At 41.8% G+C, this 17,003-nt stretch overlaps 1 protein-coding gene across 1 annotated transcript in view; it reads right to left on the reverse strand.

Annotated features, from left to right (window-relative positions):
* Positions 1-1,571: 1,571 nt before the first annotated feature.
* FAH (fumarylacetoacetate hydrolase) overlaps positions 1,572-17,003 on the reverse strand; it is a 30,395-nt gene continuing 14,963 nt past the window's right edge. The window contains exons 8-14 of the mRNA XM_061595273.1: positions 15,679-15,778; positions 12,890-13,020; positions 11,009-11,084; positions 10,267-10,313; positions 7,728-7,829; positions 6,291-6,408; positions 1,572-1,969 (exon numbers count right to left, since the gene is read on the reverse strand). Of these exons, the coding sequence (XP_061451257.1) occupies positions 1,893-1,969; positions 6,291-6,408; positions 7,728-7,829; positions 10,267-10,313; positions 11,009-11,084; positions 12,890-13,020; positions 15,679-15,778 (651 nt within the window). The 3' untranslated portion in view covers positions 1,572-1,892. The remainder of the gene's footprint in view (positions 1,970-6,290; positions 6,409-7,727; positions 7,830-10,266; positions 10,314-11,008; positions 11,085-12,889; positions 13,021-15,678; positions 15,779-17,003) is intronic.

Here is a 17,003-nt window from a genome sequence, read left to right on the forward strand (position 1 = left end):
ATTTCTCCTAACGAACACAATTTGGAATGCATTTTGGCAAATGCACACATTTTTACAAGTTATTTCCCACAATATAATGCATTTTGTATGTTATTTTCATTAATACATTCATTCTTATGCTCACTTTCCTCAAATATATGCATGTTAGTAAACACCGTTTCATTAAAGAACTGCATTGCAACTTTCAGATAAGTGCAAATTTTGACGGATAGGTGTGTTTCAGCTTGCATGTTGTTTCAGAAAGTGCAAATTCTACCATCCAATGAAATGTGGGCATGTTTATCCCTATTTCTCTCACAGAGCTACAATTCCCAGAGTTCTCTGGGAAGAGGGACTGACTGTTAAACCATTCAGGGAATGTAGCTCTGTGCGGAGGCGTTTCCTAACAACTCTCCGCAACTGTCGCAAACTACACTTCCCAGGATTCCTTGGGGGAAGCCATGACTGTTTAAAAGTGGGATAATAGTGGCATAGATGTGTGGTGTGAATGTGGCCTTGCTGTCAGTCTCCCAGATTCCTGTCCTACCGGTCGCAAATGGCCATCAGCTTCCACTGCTGGAAGGTTCCCAGTTCTAGCCCCAGTTGCTTTTCCTGAAAAAGAGTAGCCTTTAAGCAGAGCTTGGAAAAGTTACTTTTTTGAACTACAACTCCCATCAGCCCAGCCCAGTCCAGTGGCCATGCTGGCTGGGGCTGATGGGAGTTATAGTTCAAAAAAGTAACTTTTCCAAGCTCTGCCTTTAAGCTTGAGAATGCCTTTAGAGCTGGAATGGACAGCCCTTTAAATATCAATTGGGATATAGGCAATAGGGGCAGAAGCAGCCAATCTACTAGCCTTGCTATTAATGGGGTGGTGATGGTGGTGGAAAGGCATCTACATCAGCCACGGCTCACAGAGAGAAGCTCTTTCTACCTCTCCTCTATTCAGAATGGAAGAGAGGGTAGGCTTCCGATCCTGGCATCTGACGAAATGTGGGCACGTTTTAAGGGGGTTGTTCAACATAGGAAAAGCCAAGGCAGTGCAAGCAGGAACTGAGCAAAGCCAACCATTTCTTGTGAGCATCATAGGAGGTACCAGTAAACACACTGGCACTCAGGGGTGCCATGTTGGCATCCCCTGTACTAGACAAACTGGCACCCAAGTTAAGGAATATAACTCAATTTGTCCAATAAAAGGCTCTGAGATTTGAGCTGCTCCCTAAACTCAGATGAACAGAATTCAAACAAGGAGTCTTCTTGTGGCATCTTAAAGACAAACGGATTTATTGAGGCACCAGCTTGAGTCATCAGAAGTGTTATCCTTGTCTGATATACGTCATGGATATAAAAGGTGGGGAGCAAACAGGTGGGTTAGAGTCATTATTTAGAGAGGCACTTAGCACATGCTCAAAGGTACCATCTCTTCCAGTCAGCCTGCAGATAAAAAAAGGCCACCACTCTGTGGCAATTTAGGATACAGAAAATGCAACGTGCTGTAGCCTCTCTAATAGGTTCAGATTGATATGAATGTAATGCAGCACTGAAGATAACTACATTGTGTATTGTTTAAAAAGTATTAAGAAAAAGACCAAGAATCAATAGCTCATATATTTATATATTTAAAACACACACCATTTTAAACATTTAATATGGAGAGATACCACCTAATAATGTTCTTTTCCAATATTATTTGCCCATGAACAACAAGGGATGGTATTCAATGCTGGTGTTTCTCAGAGTAGACCCACTGAAGTTAATAGACATGATTAACGTCGGTTCATTCATTTCAATGGGTATACTCTGAGTAGGACTTGGCTGATTACAAGGCAAGATCAGACATATCACAAACTGGAAGAGAGAACATTAAGAGTCCTCCATCCTCTGTTCCTCCCTGGGATGTCCTCTGAAGAACAGCATCAGATCAGTCTGGCTGGGAGCACTTTTCCAGAACATTTGCCAAAGCCAACGCGGTAACCATCTCCCTGGCAGTAGCCTGTGGGATGAGAAAGCAGATAGCGGATATGGTAGATGTTAAAATGGAATTGAGAAAAATGAACTAAAATGATTGGATAAGACTGCAGTATGTATAATAGGGAACATCACATGAAAAACCCCTTGCTTGTTAAGATCAGTAAGCCCCATGATTAAAAGAAGTCAGAAATCGACTGGAGGCAGGAGCAGGGACTTTATGGTTGTGACCCCAATGTTGAGGAATGAATTTCCCAAGGAACTGAGTGTTTTTTCCTGGCTGGAATGTGCCCTTGAATTCTGATAATGCCTCTTGCTTGCCTTGATTGAGACAGAGTAGGGTGTATGAAGAAATAAGCCTACTCTTTGGACAACTTCTGGGTGAGATATAGCTCTTCTCTGTTATTCACGAAATTAACAGCTTATCTCTGTTTCTGTCGCAAAAAGCTGTCCTGGAAGTGCATTCTAAAGATAATAAACAGAAGAGGGATTTCTATTCCTGATTTCTATTCCGAGGAATATTATATTGTCTGGGACTATTCTCTTTTTGGTCTATTTTATTTTGACGAATCTGCTTCTTCACGACGCCACTAACTGTTTTGATGCTGGGAACTAAATTTGTTTTGCATTCTTGCACAAGAGAGATAAGGCAGGTTGCTCTGTTTATACTGTGATGTCATCAAGCCTGGAATATTAACCCAATTGTTGCTGAAATAAGAAGTGGTTCTTCTTTATTTTTGTTTTGCTTTGTTTTCGTGGTTTTAAAAATGGCAATCAAGAAAGTGGCTGAGAATCTGGAAGTAATTATGTTTCAGAAAATAATGGATGAGATTGAGATAACGAAACAAACCCTGCGACAGGGTAGTAAGGAGCTGAAAATTGAACTGAGCAAAATGACGCAGGAGCTTAAAGAAATAGGGGACCCTGTGAGAGAGGAGAATGAGATCAGAGATGAGAAAAGAAAAAATAAAGGGAAGATACAAGCCCTGGAGATTGGAACAAATGTGGAATTGGAAAAAGATCTGGAGTTTATGGATTTTAGAAATAAAATCTACTGTTTGGAATTTAACGTTATCTCTGAAGAAATTAATGAAGATATTAGAGATAAAGTTATCAATGGCTTGGATAATCTTCTGGACTGGAATGATGTGATGGAGCTTGATATAGAGAAAATCTATGGAATTAACTGCAGCCATGTGACAATGGAAAAACTCTTAAGAGATGAGCCAGTGCATTTTGTAAAAAAGAAGAACACAGATATGACTTTACAACAGTATTTCAGCAACTTATTCAGAATGGATGGCAAGAAAATATTTGGGATAGAGGAAATTCCCATCAGACTCTTATTATATGACTATGGCTACAACAGCAAGATTATTATGGAATACTGATAATGGAAGATTGGACACTGAAATTACTGGACTTAACAGGACTATTGAAGATGGAAGATGGAACTAATAGGGATAATGGAATAATGGCTATTGAAATTATTGGACCTAACAGATTCTGATGAGATGGATTAATCGAAATGTTTATTTGGACTATGGTTATGACAATAAGATTATTATAATTATTAACGAGATGGATTAATTGACATGTTTATTTGGAGAAAAATTGATAGATATATTTCTTAAAGAATTGAAACCTCTCTTTGACTTTTTGTGGAAAGAATAAAGTAATGTTTATGAGATTTGATGATTAATTAAGATAACTACTGGAGGAAAGTGATTTTATAATATGATTTAAGAGACAGGATTGTTATATATTGTAGACCTATAACTGATTTGATATGTGACAAATGGGAAGTCAACATTTTATTTTATTTTATTTTTTTGTTTAATCATTTTTGTTTTGTTTTGTTTTTTGTCTTTGAATGTTTTATGATTTTGTTTTCTATGTTTTATGAAAATTTGAATAAAAATTATTGTAAAAAAAAAAGAAAAGAAATAAGCCTACTGTACAAAGGAAAATTTTACATATGTTCCTCTGCCCACTTCTGTCTCTGGCCCCACCCACCATTCGCATGGAGCATTGGGAAGGTTGCCCAGAAGGGAACGTGGTCCTTGGGCTGGAAAAGGTTCCTACCCCTCTTGGAGATGGAAGAGTGAGACTCACACAGAAGCCTATAATGAATGAATAATAACATGCTAGCTTGGAAATGACTGCTTTAGAACACTGGAAGTGGCACCTGCAACAAAATGGTGAAGTGCGGAGTGCTCCTGTTCAGAGTGCCAGCCAGCCAGCCATTTTCCAGGATATTCCATTTCTCCACCCCTGTTTTTTTGCCCCTCCCTCCAAGTTAGCAAGCCAGCATTCAATTGCTTCTAGCTACGCTAAATCCTCATTGACCTATTTTGGGACATTTCCTCTCACCCTACCCTGCTGATACCTGCCTCAGGTGTGCAGATGGTGCATTTTACCTACTAGAGATGGAAGAATCTGTCAATTTTGATTCTCTCAGTTTCTAATTTTTCCAATCTGAAATAGGGATGAGAGAGAATTCTGCAGAATCTGGATTTAGCACTGGATTTTTCAATGGTCCACATATTCTCCATCTTTGCGGAGTGATCCTGCTTGCTTTGAATTTCAGTGGCACCGGATTTCCCCCCCCCCTTGAATATTCCCTCAAATATATTGTTCTTTTATTGATTTTACTCACAGCACAGCAGTACAGGTCTCTCTCTCTCTTTGCCATGCCCCCCCAAATAATCCAAGCTCCAAGTGGGAGGAAACAGCAGACAGAGGTACAAAGAATGAACTCGAATCAATACTTTTGAAGTGGCACTGGCCAACGGATCCAATCCCTAAGTAAAATTCAGGTCTCTACATTTTGATAGCAATTTAAAAAAAAATCCTCATGAAAATTCTTCAGCATTTTTTTGCAAATTTCTCCTAACAAACACATTTTTATCTGCAGTTTTGACTAATGTACACATTTTCCCAAGCAATTTCTCATCATGAAACACATTCTTGTATGTTATTTTCACCAATATATTCATTTTATACAGACTTCCCCCCATATATATGCATTTTGTACACATTGTTTGGCTGGAGAACTGCATTGCAAAATTTGTATAAGTGTGAATTTTGAAGGATGGCTGTGTTTTGATTCTCATATTGTTTCAGAAACAGCAAATTGGACAGATTCACCTTTAAGGCTATAGAAGGATCCAGAGTTGGTATAAGTGTGGAATAAATTCTCTATTAGTATATAGGATTTGAATGTGTGTGTGTGTTTAAGGAAGAACATTGCACACACACTAAAAAAAGTGGAATATATTTTATTATGGAGCAGGGGAAATAAATGAATGAAACACAGAGAAACCTGAGGTTAAGAAAAATACCAGATGTTAATATAGCACTAGTGAGCAAGACTGAGGAGAGACAAGTGTATGGAACTTATCATGCTGCAGGATGCTTTTGTTTCCCAATCTCTGCAGCAGCAGCATATATCTAAGTGACAAATTAAACTGCTGGCCAGGCCAGACTCTTAATTAATGTGTCAGATTGATCTGCCTTCTGACAGAGTTAAGGCTGGCCTTGAACTGCCAACTCCTTTGTGCATAAATACAGTGAGGTTAGAGTTAAAAGGCTGGATTGCTCCCCTCCCCAACAACCACTTCCCTTTCTCTTAATGTGAATCAATATCGTGGCTCAGTTTGCACATAACAGTAAGCGAAACTATGGCTTAGCAGGGACACAAGGGTTCCCGGAGAGAAGCTTTGCTCTTCTGCTTGTGCTGTTAGGAGTGAACAGGCTTTTGTCAGCCTTTTTCTTTTCTTTTTCTAGTTCCATTCAAAACTGCCAAACTGTTTCCTTCATCCCAAACAAATTGGACATATTCACTTGCTAGTAGCCACCACCCATCAAGGCTGTTAATCAAACCATACTATATATATAGAAGGCTAGAGGGAATGGCGGTTATTTCCTCACTTAACAAATACGATGGCATTCCCATTTCAGCCTTTTACATGTCTCCCGAGGTTACTGAACACAGAGCAAAGATTTTCCAAATTTACAGCAAGGCTATAAACCATAAGGAAGGCTGTAAGCCATGACTGATTAAATGACAAAGGTACCAAAAACAACCCCAAGCCAACCCAGGGTCAGTAATCCACTTCCACAAAAATGACACTAAAAAAGATCTCTAAAATAGCTCCACAAAAAAAAAAAGTAGAAAATTTCGTACCAAATCCAAATTGGGTTGAATTCTAGCACATTCCTAGTACTCCATGTCTGGTAGAGTACACTAGCTTTCCTCACAGGTGATGAAGGATGCTGGGTGCTGATGCTGATCCTGACATTTACTCTCCTTCTTCCTCATTCCTCCCCACATACACACTTACCTGTTATAATGACTTCATCCCCATCCTGTAGAAATTTTCGGGACTGGCCATTCCCAAGGTCGATTGCTTTTGTCCCTTTCCAGGACAGTTCCAACATGGAAGCAAAGCTCTCGGGATCCTTCAAGCAGAAATCAGAAAAGGACTTAGCATCGGATTTCTATATAGATGTCCTGCTGCTGCACCCATTGGTTAAAGCAGGGATGGGGGACCAATTTCAGACCAAGGGCCGCATTTCCTTTTGGGGAACCTTCTGGGGGCCACTTGTCAATGGTGGGCAGGGCCACAGACAAAGTGGGTAGAGTAGTGAATGCAAGTTTTACCTTTGTACAGAAGGCTAGTTTCTACACACATTTCTCTCCATCTAGGCAAGGAAGAGGCCTTGTCAGCGTCGGAGGACATTCCAGCCACGCAAAACACTCAAGGAAGGCACAAAGCAGGGCCAGTGAGGGGTGTGACTGGGGAGAGGGTGTGGTTTGGGAAGAATCCCAAGGGCCAGTTGAAGGGACCAGGAGGGCCACATTTGGCCCCCTAGGCCTCAGGGTCTCCAATCTTTGGCTAAAAGAAATCAAGGATACGCTTGGATCCTCAAGAGTGGAACTCTGCCAACAACAGCCATTGATCCAGCCCATTGACTTGCTACGCTTAGTCACTTGGCTATAAAGTAATCCTTTATTCTCTGGGAGGTACAATTGCTTACGGAGTGTTTGTGTTTTTTTAGCCAATGCCTTTAAAATCTCAGAACAGTTTGTTAAAACAAAATGGAGCAAACTCCTCCACAAAGATGCATAAACAAGTACAAAACAGGAGACAAACCTATTTCAGGATTTTCTCTCTTTGTGCAGCAAAAAAGAGATACCACTCATTCCATCTCCCACCCTTCATTTTGCATTACGTTATTAGAGGTTCAGGGTGGAGGGGTGGGCAGCAAGGAGGTCTCTGTTCTTGATGATGAAGGCTACAGCAAGGGCTGCACTCCTGAACTACACAAATGTTTCATCTGGGGACACTGGGAAATATGAGAACTTTATTTCCCATGGGCCCCAGCTTCTCTGATGTGTTATGCATGTGCAGCAGTCTAAGGCTTTGGCACCTGCTATGGCCATCACCAGGAATCAAGTCCTCCCAGCTGCTTTTCTACTTCCAGTAATTTACGTTTGATGGAGAAACAAGGACGGCCCAATTTCCAGTGCTGAAGGCTGCCCCTCCAAGCCCTGGTGTGCCAATTATATCACTGGTGTGCCTGGGCATGGAGGCCCCAAAGGGCCTTATCTGGATCCATTTCAGACCAGACATATCTGGATGGTCTGGGATCCAATGGATCCACAGGTACTGGACACTCCACATCTGGTCTTAAAATCTGGATTTGGTGGGGCTTCCCATCACCTGTCTTGCAAATGTGATCCACCACAATTAGGGTATGGCCAATTAAATGCTTACAGGTCCACTGATGGTTCCGGAAGCTAACAGGTCTCCAGGTCTGAGGTTGCAGCCGTTGATCGTGTGGTGAGCCAGTTGCTGCTTCATGGTCCAATACATGTACTGTGAGATAAAGGAGAAGGAAGAGAGAGGTCTAGAGGACTGGAGTTACATGGGAAGATGCCTTATACGAAGTCCAGCTGTTTTTCTATCTAGCCAGGATTGTCTGTTACTGTCAGCAGCTCTGTTTGAGGTCTCAGCCAGAGGTCTTCCCCACCACCTCCTGTCTGGTCCTTTTAAATTGGACTGAACCTGGGACCTTCTGCATATAAAGTGTATGTTCTGTCAGTGAGCTCCTCCTAGGGATAGAGAAGAAATTTGACTCAGGTCTTATTTAAAGGCAAACCTACCTAATTCCCACTTTCCAAAACAATAAGCGAACTGAAACACAACCATCCTTCAAAATGCACTCTTGCCTGAATTTTGCAGTGCAGTTCTCCAGCCAAGGAACATGCGCAACAAATCATACACTGGAGTAAAGTGTGCATAAAAATGCATATATTCATGAACATAATACACAAAAATGCATTATAAGTGCTTGCAAACGTGTGTGTATTAGGCAAAATTGCATTCAAAATTCTGCATATTAGGAGAAATTTGTCCTTAAATGCTGATGAATTTTCATGAGGATTCTTTAAAAAAAAATTTTATCGCAAAACTGATGTGGAAATGTGGAAAACTGAACTTAATGATGGGGAACTGAAATTGACATTGAATTGAAATTGAAAGGTTTATATTCAAATAGGAGCATTCCAGCTACAACATCCTTACCTGACCAGAACATTCTACAGCAGTGACTTGCTCATAATTTGTTTGTTTCCCACACACATACACACAATTTATTCCATCGATATAAGCAGTTTATGTTGGGGAAGATGCTAAATGATCCAATGTGCCTCCCTCCCTAAGGAGTTCATTTTTGCAGAGCTTGATCTATCCAGCTTTTGTCAGCCTGGATGGCATGAAAGGTATCAAGCTGGTGAAGGTGAATCTATACCATAGATGCAGGCCTGTGGCCCACATGCTGTGCGTGTATGTGTGTCTATGCCAATCTCACCAATTATACACTTGCCTTCAAACCAGTAACATTACTTAAGCATCTAAGCACATGAAGTAATCACCGAGCTTGCAGAGTTAAGGACAGAAGGTAAGGATGGAAAAAATTGTCAATTTGGGTTCTCTCAGTTTCTCATTTTTTCAACCTGAAATTCAGTTCTCCACATTTCTGCAGCAATTTGCTACTTCTAAAAAAAATCCTCATGAAAATTCTTCAGCATTTTAGTGCAAATTTCTCCTCACACATTTTTGTAGGCAATTTTGACTAATGTGCACAATTTTGCAAGCCATTTCTCATCATATAATGTATTTCTATATGTTATTTTTACTCATATATTCATTTTTATCCACACTTTTCCCTAACATAAGCATTTTCAAAACATTGGTTGGCTGGCAAACTGCATTGCAACATTTGAATGAGTGCAAATTTCAAAGGATGGGTGTGTTTCGGTTTGTTTCAGAAAGTGCAAATATGGATAGATTAGGCTTGAAATGTGAACTGAATTTAATATCTCACCCATCCCTAGTAGGAGGTCAGGTATCTTGCCTGCCACAACGGTGCTATTGACTGCAGATCCTTGATTTTATCCCATGAAAGTGTGGCAAGCACTTCTATAGCAACGAACAAAACCAAATGGGTGCATTCAGGGACACCCTTGGGGTAGGGTGAAAACCTGCTCTCCTTCCTGACACTGCTGAGCCCAATGCAAGGGACAATTTGCTCCCACCCCCAACAGTGTCCTACGCAGTTGTGTTTTTAGTGCCATAGAAGTATTAGCAGATATTCACAAAATTAATACGACTGATATTGTGAGTTTGCTCTCTAGAGGACAAGAAGCTATGTTGCAAAGGAAGAGGAGTGTGACTGGTGTAGATTAACTGCTGTAGATGTCCATGTATAAACAGAGAGATATGGCCACATTCACGCCATACCACATTCCACTATTATTCCACTTTAAACAGTCATGGCTTCCCCCAAAGAATCCTGGAAAGGGTAGTTTGTGAAGGATGCTGAGAGTTGTTAGGAGACCCCTATTCCCCTCACAGACCTACAGTTGCCAGAGTGGTTTAACATGCAGTCTCTTTTCCCAGATAACTCTGGAAATTGTGGTTCTATGAAGGGATTAGGCAACTCCTAACAACTCTCTGCACCCTTCACAAACCGCACTTCCTAAGATTCTTTGGGAAAGCCATAGCTGTTTAAAGTGGAATAAATGTCTGGTGTGAATGGGGTCACAACCCTGCATGCACATAGTCAACACAATCTGACTTCCACTAACTGAAACTCTCAGTAGCCTCCTCTTTCCCTTCATACATAAAACAGCCGCTCAATAAGTGGCAGTGTGTCTCAATATGTGAGGTTTGTAGGTACACTAAACTCAAATACCCTCTCAGCTGGAAACATGATAAACACAAATGGACACTGAAGAAAAACATTCCTTACCTTAAAGTTTGAGCGGCAAATATTAGCTGGCTTGCTCATCCCATCTCCTGAAACCAAGTCAATAATTCTGCAGTAAGCAGGATTGTGTGGACTTAACATTTTCAATATAAATACCTGTGCCCAAGTAACTCTAATTCTGCAACCTGAGTAAATACAACTTAAGCATATGTACTGTGCATAATTTGTTCTGATAATCACAAGGCAGGGTAATCACTAGTTTTGGACAATGGCTTTCTAGACAATACAGTTGGGGTGCAACTTTAGTATTTCAATCTCTGTACTATGGGGGGGGTCATTTCACTTGTTTACTTGGCTCATAATATTTTCCCTGTGATGGAAGAATGAGAATAAGCATTCAATTCTACCATAGTGCAACATGCAACTCTAACAGATGTGTTTACTGAATCTTTCAAAACTGCACCGATTTTCATTTTGCATGCTGGGTCCTGAGATGAAGGGGCAGGTTTTTGTCTACATTTGGATGCAATTGGATGCTATTTCCACTCAAGGTGGTGGACCGAAATTCTCAAAACTACACTGATTTTAACCACGTATTTCAAAATTGCACCAAATTTTTGGTTTCTTAGAATTCCTGAGCAATGGTGGGCACGAGGTTGCTAGTAGTTTAATATAGTACTGTTAACATTCTGACTCTTTTAATACATCATTCATTTATGGTCTCCCAGTGTGTTCCTTAGTTGAAGCACGGCAGGTGGCAAGCATGAATGGAATTAAACTGTACCTTTAATACCAACAAAGAGGTTTATGTCAAAAGTGTAAGGCTGATCATCACAGAGGTAGGGCAGCGGTCTGGGATCCTTCCAGGAACATAAGAAGCACACAAGGGGAAAAAAAAGTTTCATTACCCTTAACCAAATATACCTTTAAAAAAAGAGTTAAGTTAATTACAAATTATATAAACATAGATTTTTAATTTTCCATAGAATAAGATGAACAGGATAAATAAACATAAGGAAAGCACTTCTTTATCCCACTTATAGGCCACTGCCAATTAAAAATAAGGGTTCCTCAAAACGTAACAACCAGATATATTTTTGTCTTCTTCAGTGGCTAAATATTTATGGTCCTTATGCTTCTTTAGAATTTTTTCCCCAAAACCTGAATTCCAATATATACATTCAAACAATTTCCAAAGATTAATGAATTCCAGTGTAGAAATCCAAACAATTTTCAAAGGTCAACGTGAAGCCATTTTCTTAGAACCACGAGATCCATCATCTGGAAATGTTAATGGACTGCCTTCAAGTCGATCCTGACTTATGGCGACCCTATGAATAGGGTGTTCATGGTAAGCGGTATTCAGAGGGGGTTTATCATTGCCTCCCTCTGAGGCTAGTCCTCCCCAGCTGGCTAGAGCCTGCTCAGATTGCCACAGCTGCACAAGCCAGCCCCTTCCTTGTCTGCAACTGCCAGCTGGGGGGCAACTGGGCTCCTTGGGACTCTGCAGTTGGCCCACGGCTGCACAGGTGGCAGGGCACGTAACCCCTGAGCCACTCACTGTGGGGGTGATCTTTAGCTGGCCCTTGACACCCAGGAGACATGAGCGGGGATTTGAACTCACAGACTCTGGACTCCCAGCCAGGCTCTCCTCGCCACTGTGCTATACTTGGAGCCTGGTGCAAAATATGTAACACTTTGAAATAAAGGACTCTGAGCCCAGGAATTTGTTTTGAATACCGGAACTGAACTGAGCTCACAATCATGCACTCACAACAACAACAATAGTAATATCCTTGTTACACTCCCCACCCCACAAACTTTATTCATTTCAACAGTACAGAGGGGTGCCAGTTTGTTGTTCCTATTGTTATTAGAATCAGAAATCCTTGCCAACATACTTCAACTCACACAGACATCTACCAATAGATCCTGATTAACCTTATACTCACCCCTGCTTTACAGGACCAGTTGCAACCCTATTGGCCCATTTGGTCACCTGGTCCATGCCAAGCAGTGGCTACGATATTCACTTTTGACCATGCACACTGATGAAACTTAAGCACAACAATGAACACAGCAGCAGCCCCTATAGAAGACTACTGTGGTGTTGCAGAGACGATGGTGTCAGGCTCTTGCTGCCACAGTCCTTTGTTCAAGACCTCCAGCGCTTTTCACTTTGTTTAGGTGGGGTGTAGGGCAGAGTGTAGTACTGTACTAATCTCATGGAGGTTTTAAAAATCTATTTATTAAAGCTCCAGCTGAATCCCAGATTCCAAACTGAGTGAGACCAATTTGACTGGAATGGGGTAAGGCAACCCTAGATTGTCCCGGGTCAAATCGGGTCTGCCTGGAGTGATCTGGGCTGTCAAAAGGGGGTGGTCAGGCAGCAAAGGGAGGTGGGGAAGAGTCCACATCCTCCCTTCCTGACCACATGTTTAAACCCTAATTAAAGACTGTGCTAGGCCCCCAATTCAGTTTGGGGCTTGGATGTGGGTTGGGTCTGATCCCAGGTCAGATCAGAACCACTCCAAAGGACTGGACTGGGCCACAAATTGGAAGGGGGAGGCCATGCACAGCCCTACTATTTATGTACGTACCACACATCTAATCTTGTTTCCTGTAAGTCACATAGGTAAGATGCCTCTGCTCACTTTTTGCTCACCTGGATGGGATTTGGCAAGACAAAAGGCATCAGAGCTTCCATAGTAACCACCCACGGGGAGATGGTGGTGCCAAAGCTCTTGCCCAGAAATGGGCCCAAGGGAACATATTCCCATTTCTGAATGTCACGGGCTAGAAAGAGAGGAAAGCAATAAAATAAAACAAACAGAACATAATGAAAAAAAATTCAAGACACTACAATTCTTTTCCTTCCCATATGCACCTCTACCAACGAAATGATTATGTTGGGTTGTATTCAGCTAAGTCCTACTCAGAGTATACCTATTAAAATTAATGAACTCAAGTTAGTCATGCCTATTAACTTCAATGGGTCTACTCTGAATAAGACTAGCATTGAATACCACCCATTATTTATTTATTTTTATTTTATTTTTATTTATTTATTTTATTTTATTTATATACCGCCCTAAGCCCAAGGGCTCTCTGGGCGGTGTACATAAAATAAAGCAATCAGGAATATTGCTTTAAAGCTGCAGTCCAATATATGTCTACTCAGAAGTAAGGTCCATTGGGTTTGGTGGGACTTTCTCCCAGGTAAGTGTGTATCGGATTACAGCCTTACTCTGGGGGAGCATGATCACACTCTTGATATACCTGAAGGACTGTCACACAGAGGAGGCCAAAGACTTGCTCTCTGCTATCCCAGAAGACAGGAATAGATCAAATGGGAAGAGCTTGGAAAAGTTACTTTTTTAAAACTACAGCTCCCATCAGCCCCAGCCAGTTTGACTATGGAACCAAATACCTAGATGGGTGGTGGGCTCTCCTTGCTGGGGGTTTTCAAGCAAAGGCTGTAAAGCCATCTGTTGGGGATGCTCTATCTTCATATTTCTTGTATTGACTAGGTCAGTGGTTCCCAAACTTCCCCCCCCCATGGACCTCTTGAAAATTGCTGATGGTCTTGGTGAACCACCTAATTTTTTTTTGCTACACTTTTTTTGCAATTATAATGCCCTGCGCTAGACACGGTATAATTTTAAATCCATTTTATCATTTATTTTGCATATTGCATTTTATAGTATTACAATTTGCATTACATAGCATTCAAATTGTAAAGCAATAAAAGAAGTAATAAAATACAATTAACAAATCAATATGAATATTTAATGTGGACATGCCACGGCTGCCTGAAAGAAGCTCGTGGACCACTGATGAACCATGGACCACAGTTTAGGAACTTCTGGACTAGATGGCCTACAAGACGTCCTCCAACTCTATGATTCTTCCACTCAGTCAGCCCCAGCCGATATGGCCAATGAGTGAGGGACTATGGAAACTGTAGTACAATAACATCTGAAGAGTGGTTGGCTACCCCTGTGCTTAATCATTGCTTTGGTACAATGTGCATGAGCAGGAACAAGCTATAGTGAGCCTAGGGCTCATATGTTTTTCCTCTCTCTTCCCACATGGCTGAGAGGAGGAGTTTGGGAGCTTTCACTTATGCCCTTAGTTAACCATGGTTTGCTGTGTCGGCCAAACCTGAGATTGTGGTTAACATTAGCTATGGTTGGCTTCAACAAGCCACCTTCAGAAACTGCACATTGAAGTGACTTCTGTGAAACTAACCATAGTTAATGTTAGCCACAGCTTGCAACTCCAGATGACACGACCATAGTTAACTATAAGCAACAGCTTCCAAACTCCTCAGCTGTGCAGGAGAAGAGGGGATGGGGGAATGCACAAACCTGAGGCTTGCTGTGGCTTATTCCTGTCCTAACCTAACCTAACCTAAACCTGATGCCTTCCAGATTTTTGAACTCCAATTCCTACCAGCCCCAACCAGCATGGCCTATGGTTGGGGTGATGAGTGTTGTAACTCAGTATAAACTGGATGGCATTACATTGGGGATGTGCAGGAGTAGGGAATATGAGGCCCTCCAGATGTTGTTGGACCCCAACTCCTATCACCCCCAGACAGCATGGCCTATGGTCAGGGTTGATGGGAGTTGTAGTCTAGCAACATTTGGAGGCCCACAGATTCCCCACCCCTGGTTTAGTGCAACATATGAATGTGGCCACTTATAGGGATGGGATCAGCTGGCTGGTACCACTTTGAAAGCATTCCATCGACCTAACAGGCAGTATCAATTCAAGTCCATTCTTTGTCTGCTGTCCATTGCTTTTACCGGTCTGACTTTTTCCTCCCAAAAATATAAATACCGATATTTTAAAAGGAATTATTGATATTTTGAAAGACACTATCAATGTTTTGAAAGGAATTATCAATACTTTGAAAATAAAGTGGGTTTGCATCCTCCTCTGCTATTATAGGCTTGGCTTGCTTCCTCCCCACTTGGAGCTTGGTTTATTGAAGTGGAGGAGGTGGCACAGTGAGAGAGAGAGAGAGAGAGAGAGAGAGACAGAGACAGAGAGAGACAGAGACAGACAGAGAGAGACAGAGAGAGACAGAGAGAGACAGAGAGAGACAGAGAGAGATACTGATGTGCTGTGCATAAAAACAATAAAAGAAGAATATATTTGAGGGAATTGTTGAGGGGGGGAAATCCAGTGTCAGAGGAAATCTGCTGAAGTGCAGAGAAAACACAATTGCTCCGTAACGATGGAGAATATGCAAAACATTGAAAAATCCGGTGCTAAATCTGAATTCAGCAGACTTCACACCGATCCTTAACTGGATGACCAGCGCCGCTTCTTGTCTTTTGTTCTCCTGAGGAAATATTTCAATGCTGCCTTATTTTACTACATCGTCTGATGAAAAAAGGTAGGAAGAGGCTCTCTCCCATGGAGAACCACAGCAAGGCTCATTACCGCTCCAGTCATTCATGAGGACCATCCCAAAGATGAATTTGTGAGCTTCTCTGATGGGAACCGGCTCTCCAAGTTTGTTTCCAGGGCCAACAAAGAATGCCTGGGAAAATGTAGGAGATCTTGTCAGGGTATGAACTCTGCAAATGGGAAACTGGAAAAAAACTGATATGGTAATTCACAGGTGCTACAGAGGGGCGACTTCTCTCATTTCCTTCTTGGAATTTCACATGGCACTTTCCATGCAAACAGAGCAAATGTGACAGCCAATACTTCTTAGCTCTGTGAGGACTAAAAACTACAGTTCCCAGGATTCTTTGGGGGAAGCCATCACTGTCAAAAATAGTGCTTTAAATGTATGGTGTTCATGTGACCTACGGTGTCTATTTCATCTTATTTTTCAGCTGTGGCCTTAGCTCTATTTAAATGCTTGCATTTTTATTGTTAAACTTCCTGGGGCTCTTATGAGGGGAAGGGAGGGGCAGAAGAAATAAAATTCTTATGCAGTTTCTGTCATATGCTGAAGGCAAACCTCTTTACCCTGGTCTTTGACATCTGCAGGGGTATAGTTGTCCAGGATATCAGAGGGTCTTAGACCCCTTACCTTTTGGGGAGCAGGGTCCCTATGTCTCCACCATCCTACAAGCCAATCATCAAGAGTCTTCTAACATGTTTCCTTGTCCTTTCCTGCTGATTGGAGCCAATCAGAATGAAAGGAGGTGAGTCAGCCACTGAGAAGACTCTTCTCAGTAGCTAACACTCTCCTGTTTCATGCTTATTGGCTCGTAGGGACGTCTGTTGTTGAGGGAGAAGGCATTAACAAGGATCTCATTCTCAACCCAGCAGCTAAAAAAGGGTGGAGAGGGCATGGCTATGACTAACATGAAGGGACCCAGCACTTCTGAATTTGCCACCACACTACCTGACACCTGAGATGAGGGGTGGAAAGATCAATGTCAGTTCTCCATTGTTTTTTTTAATTTGATTGTACGCTGGATGGCTTTAAAAGAAGATTAGACAAATTCATGGAGGACAGGGCTATCAATGGCTACTAGCTGTGATGGCTGTGCTGTGCCACCCTAGTCAGAAGCAGCATGCTTCTGAAAACCAGTTGCCGGAAGCCTCAGGAGGGGAGAGTGTTCTTGCACTCGGGTCCTGCTTGCGGGCTTGCCCCAGGCACCTGGTTGGCCACTGTGAGAACAGGATGCTGGACTAGATGGGCCACTGGCCTGATCCAGCAGGGTCTTCTTATGTTCTTATGACAGCATTATTATTTTTCAGTTTATTGCATGAAAGCTGACCAAACTTTGTGCATATATACATATACA

The sequence above is a fragment of the Rhineura floridana genome, chromosome 14 (genome assembly GCF_030035675.1).
Source record: "Rhineura floridana isolate rRhiFlo1 chromosome 14, rRhiFlo1.hap2, whole genome shotgun sequence".
Classification (NCBI taxonomy): domain Eukaryota; kingdom Metazoa; phylum Chordata; class Lepidosauria; order Squamata; family Rhineuridae; genus Rhineura; species Rhineura floridana.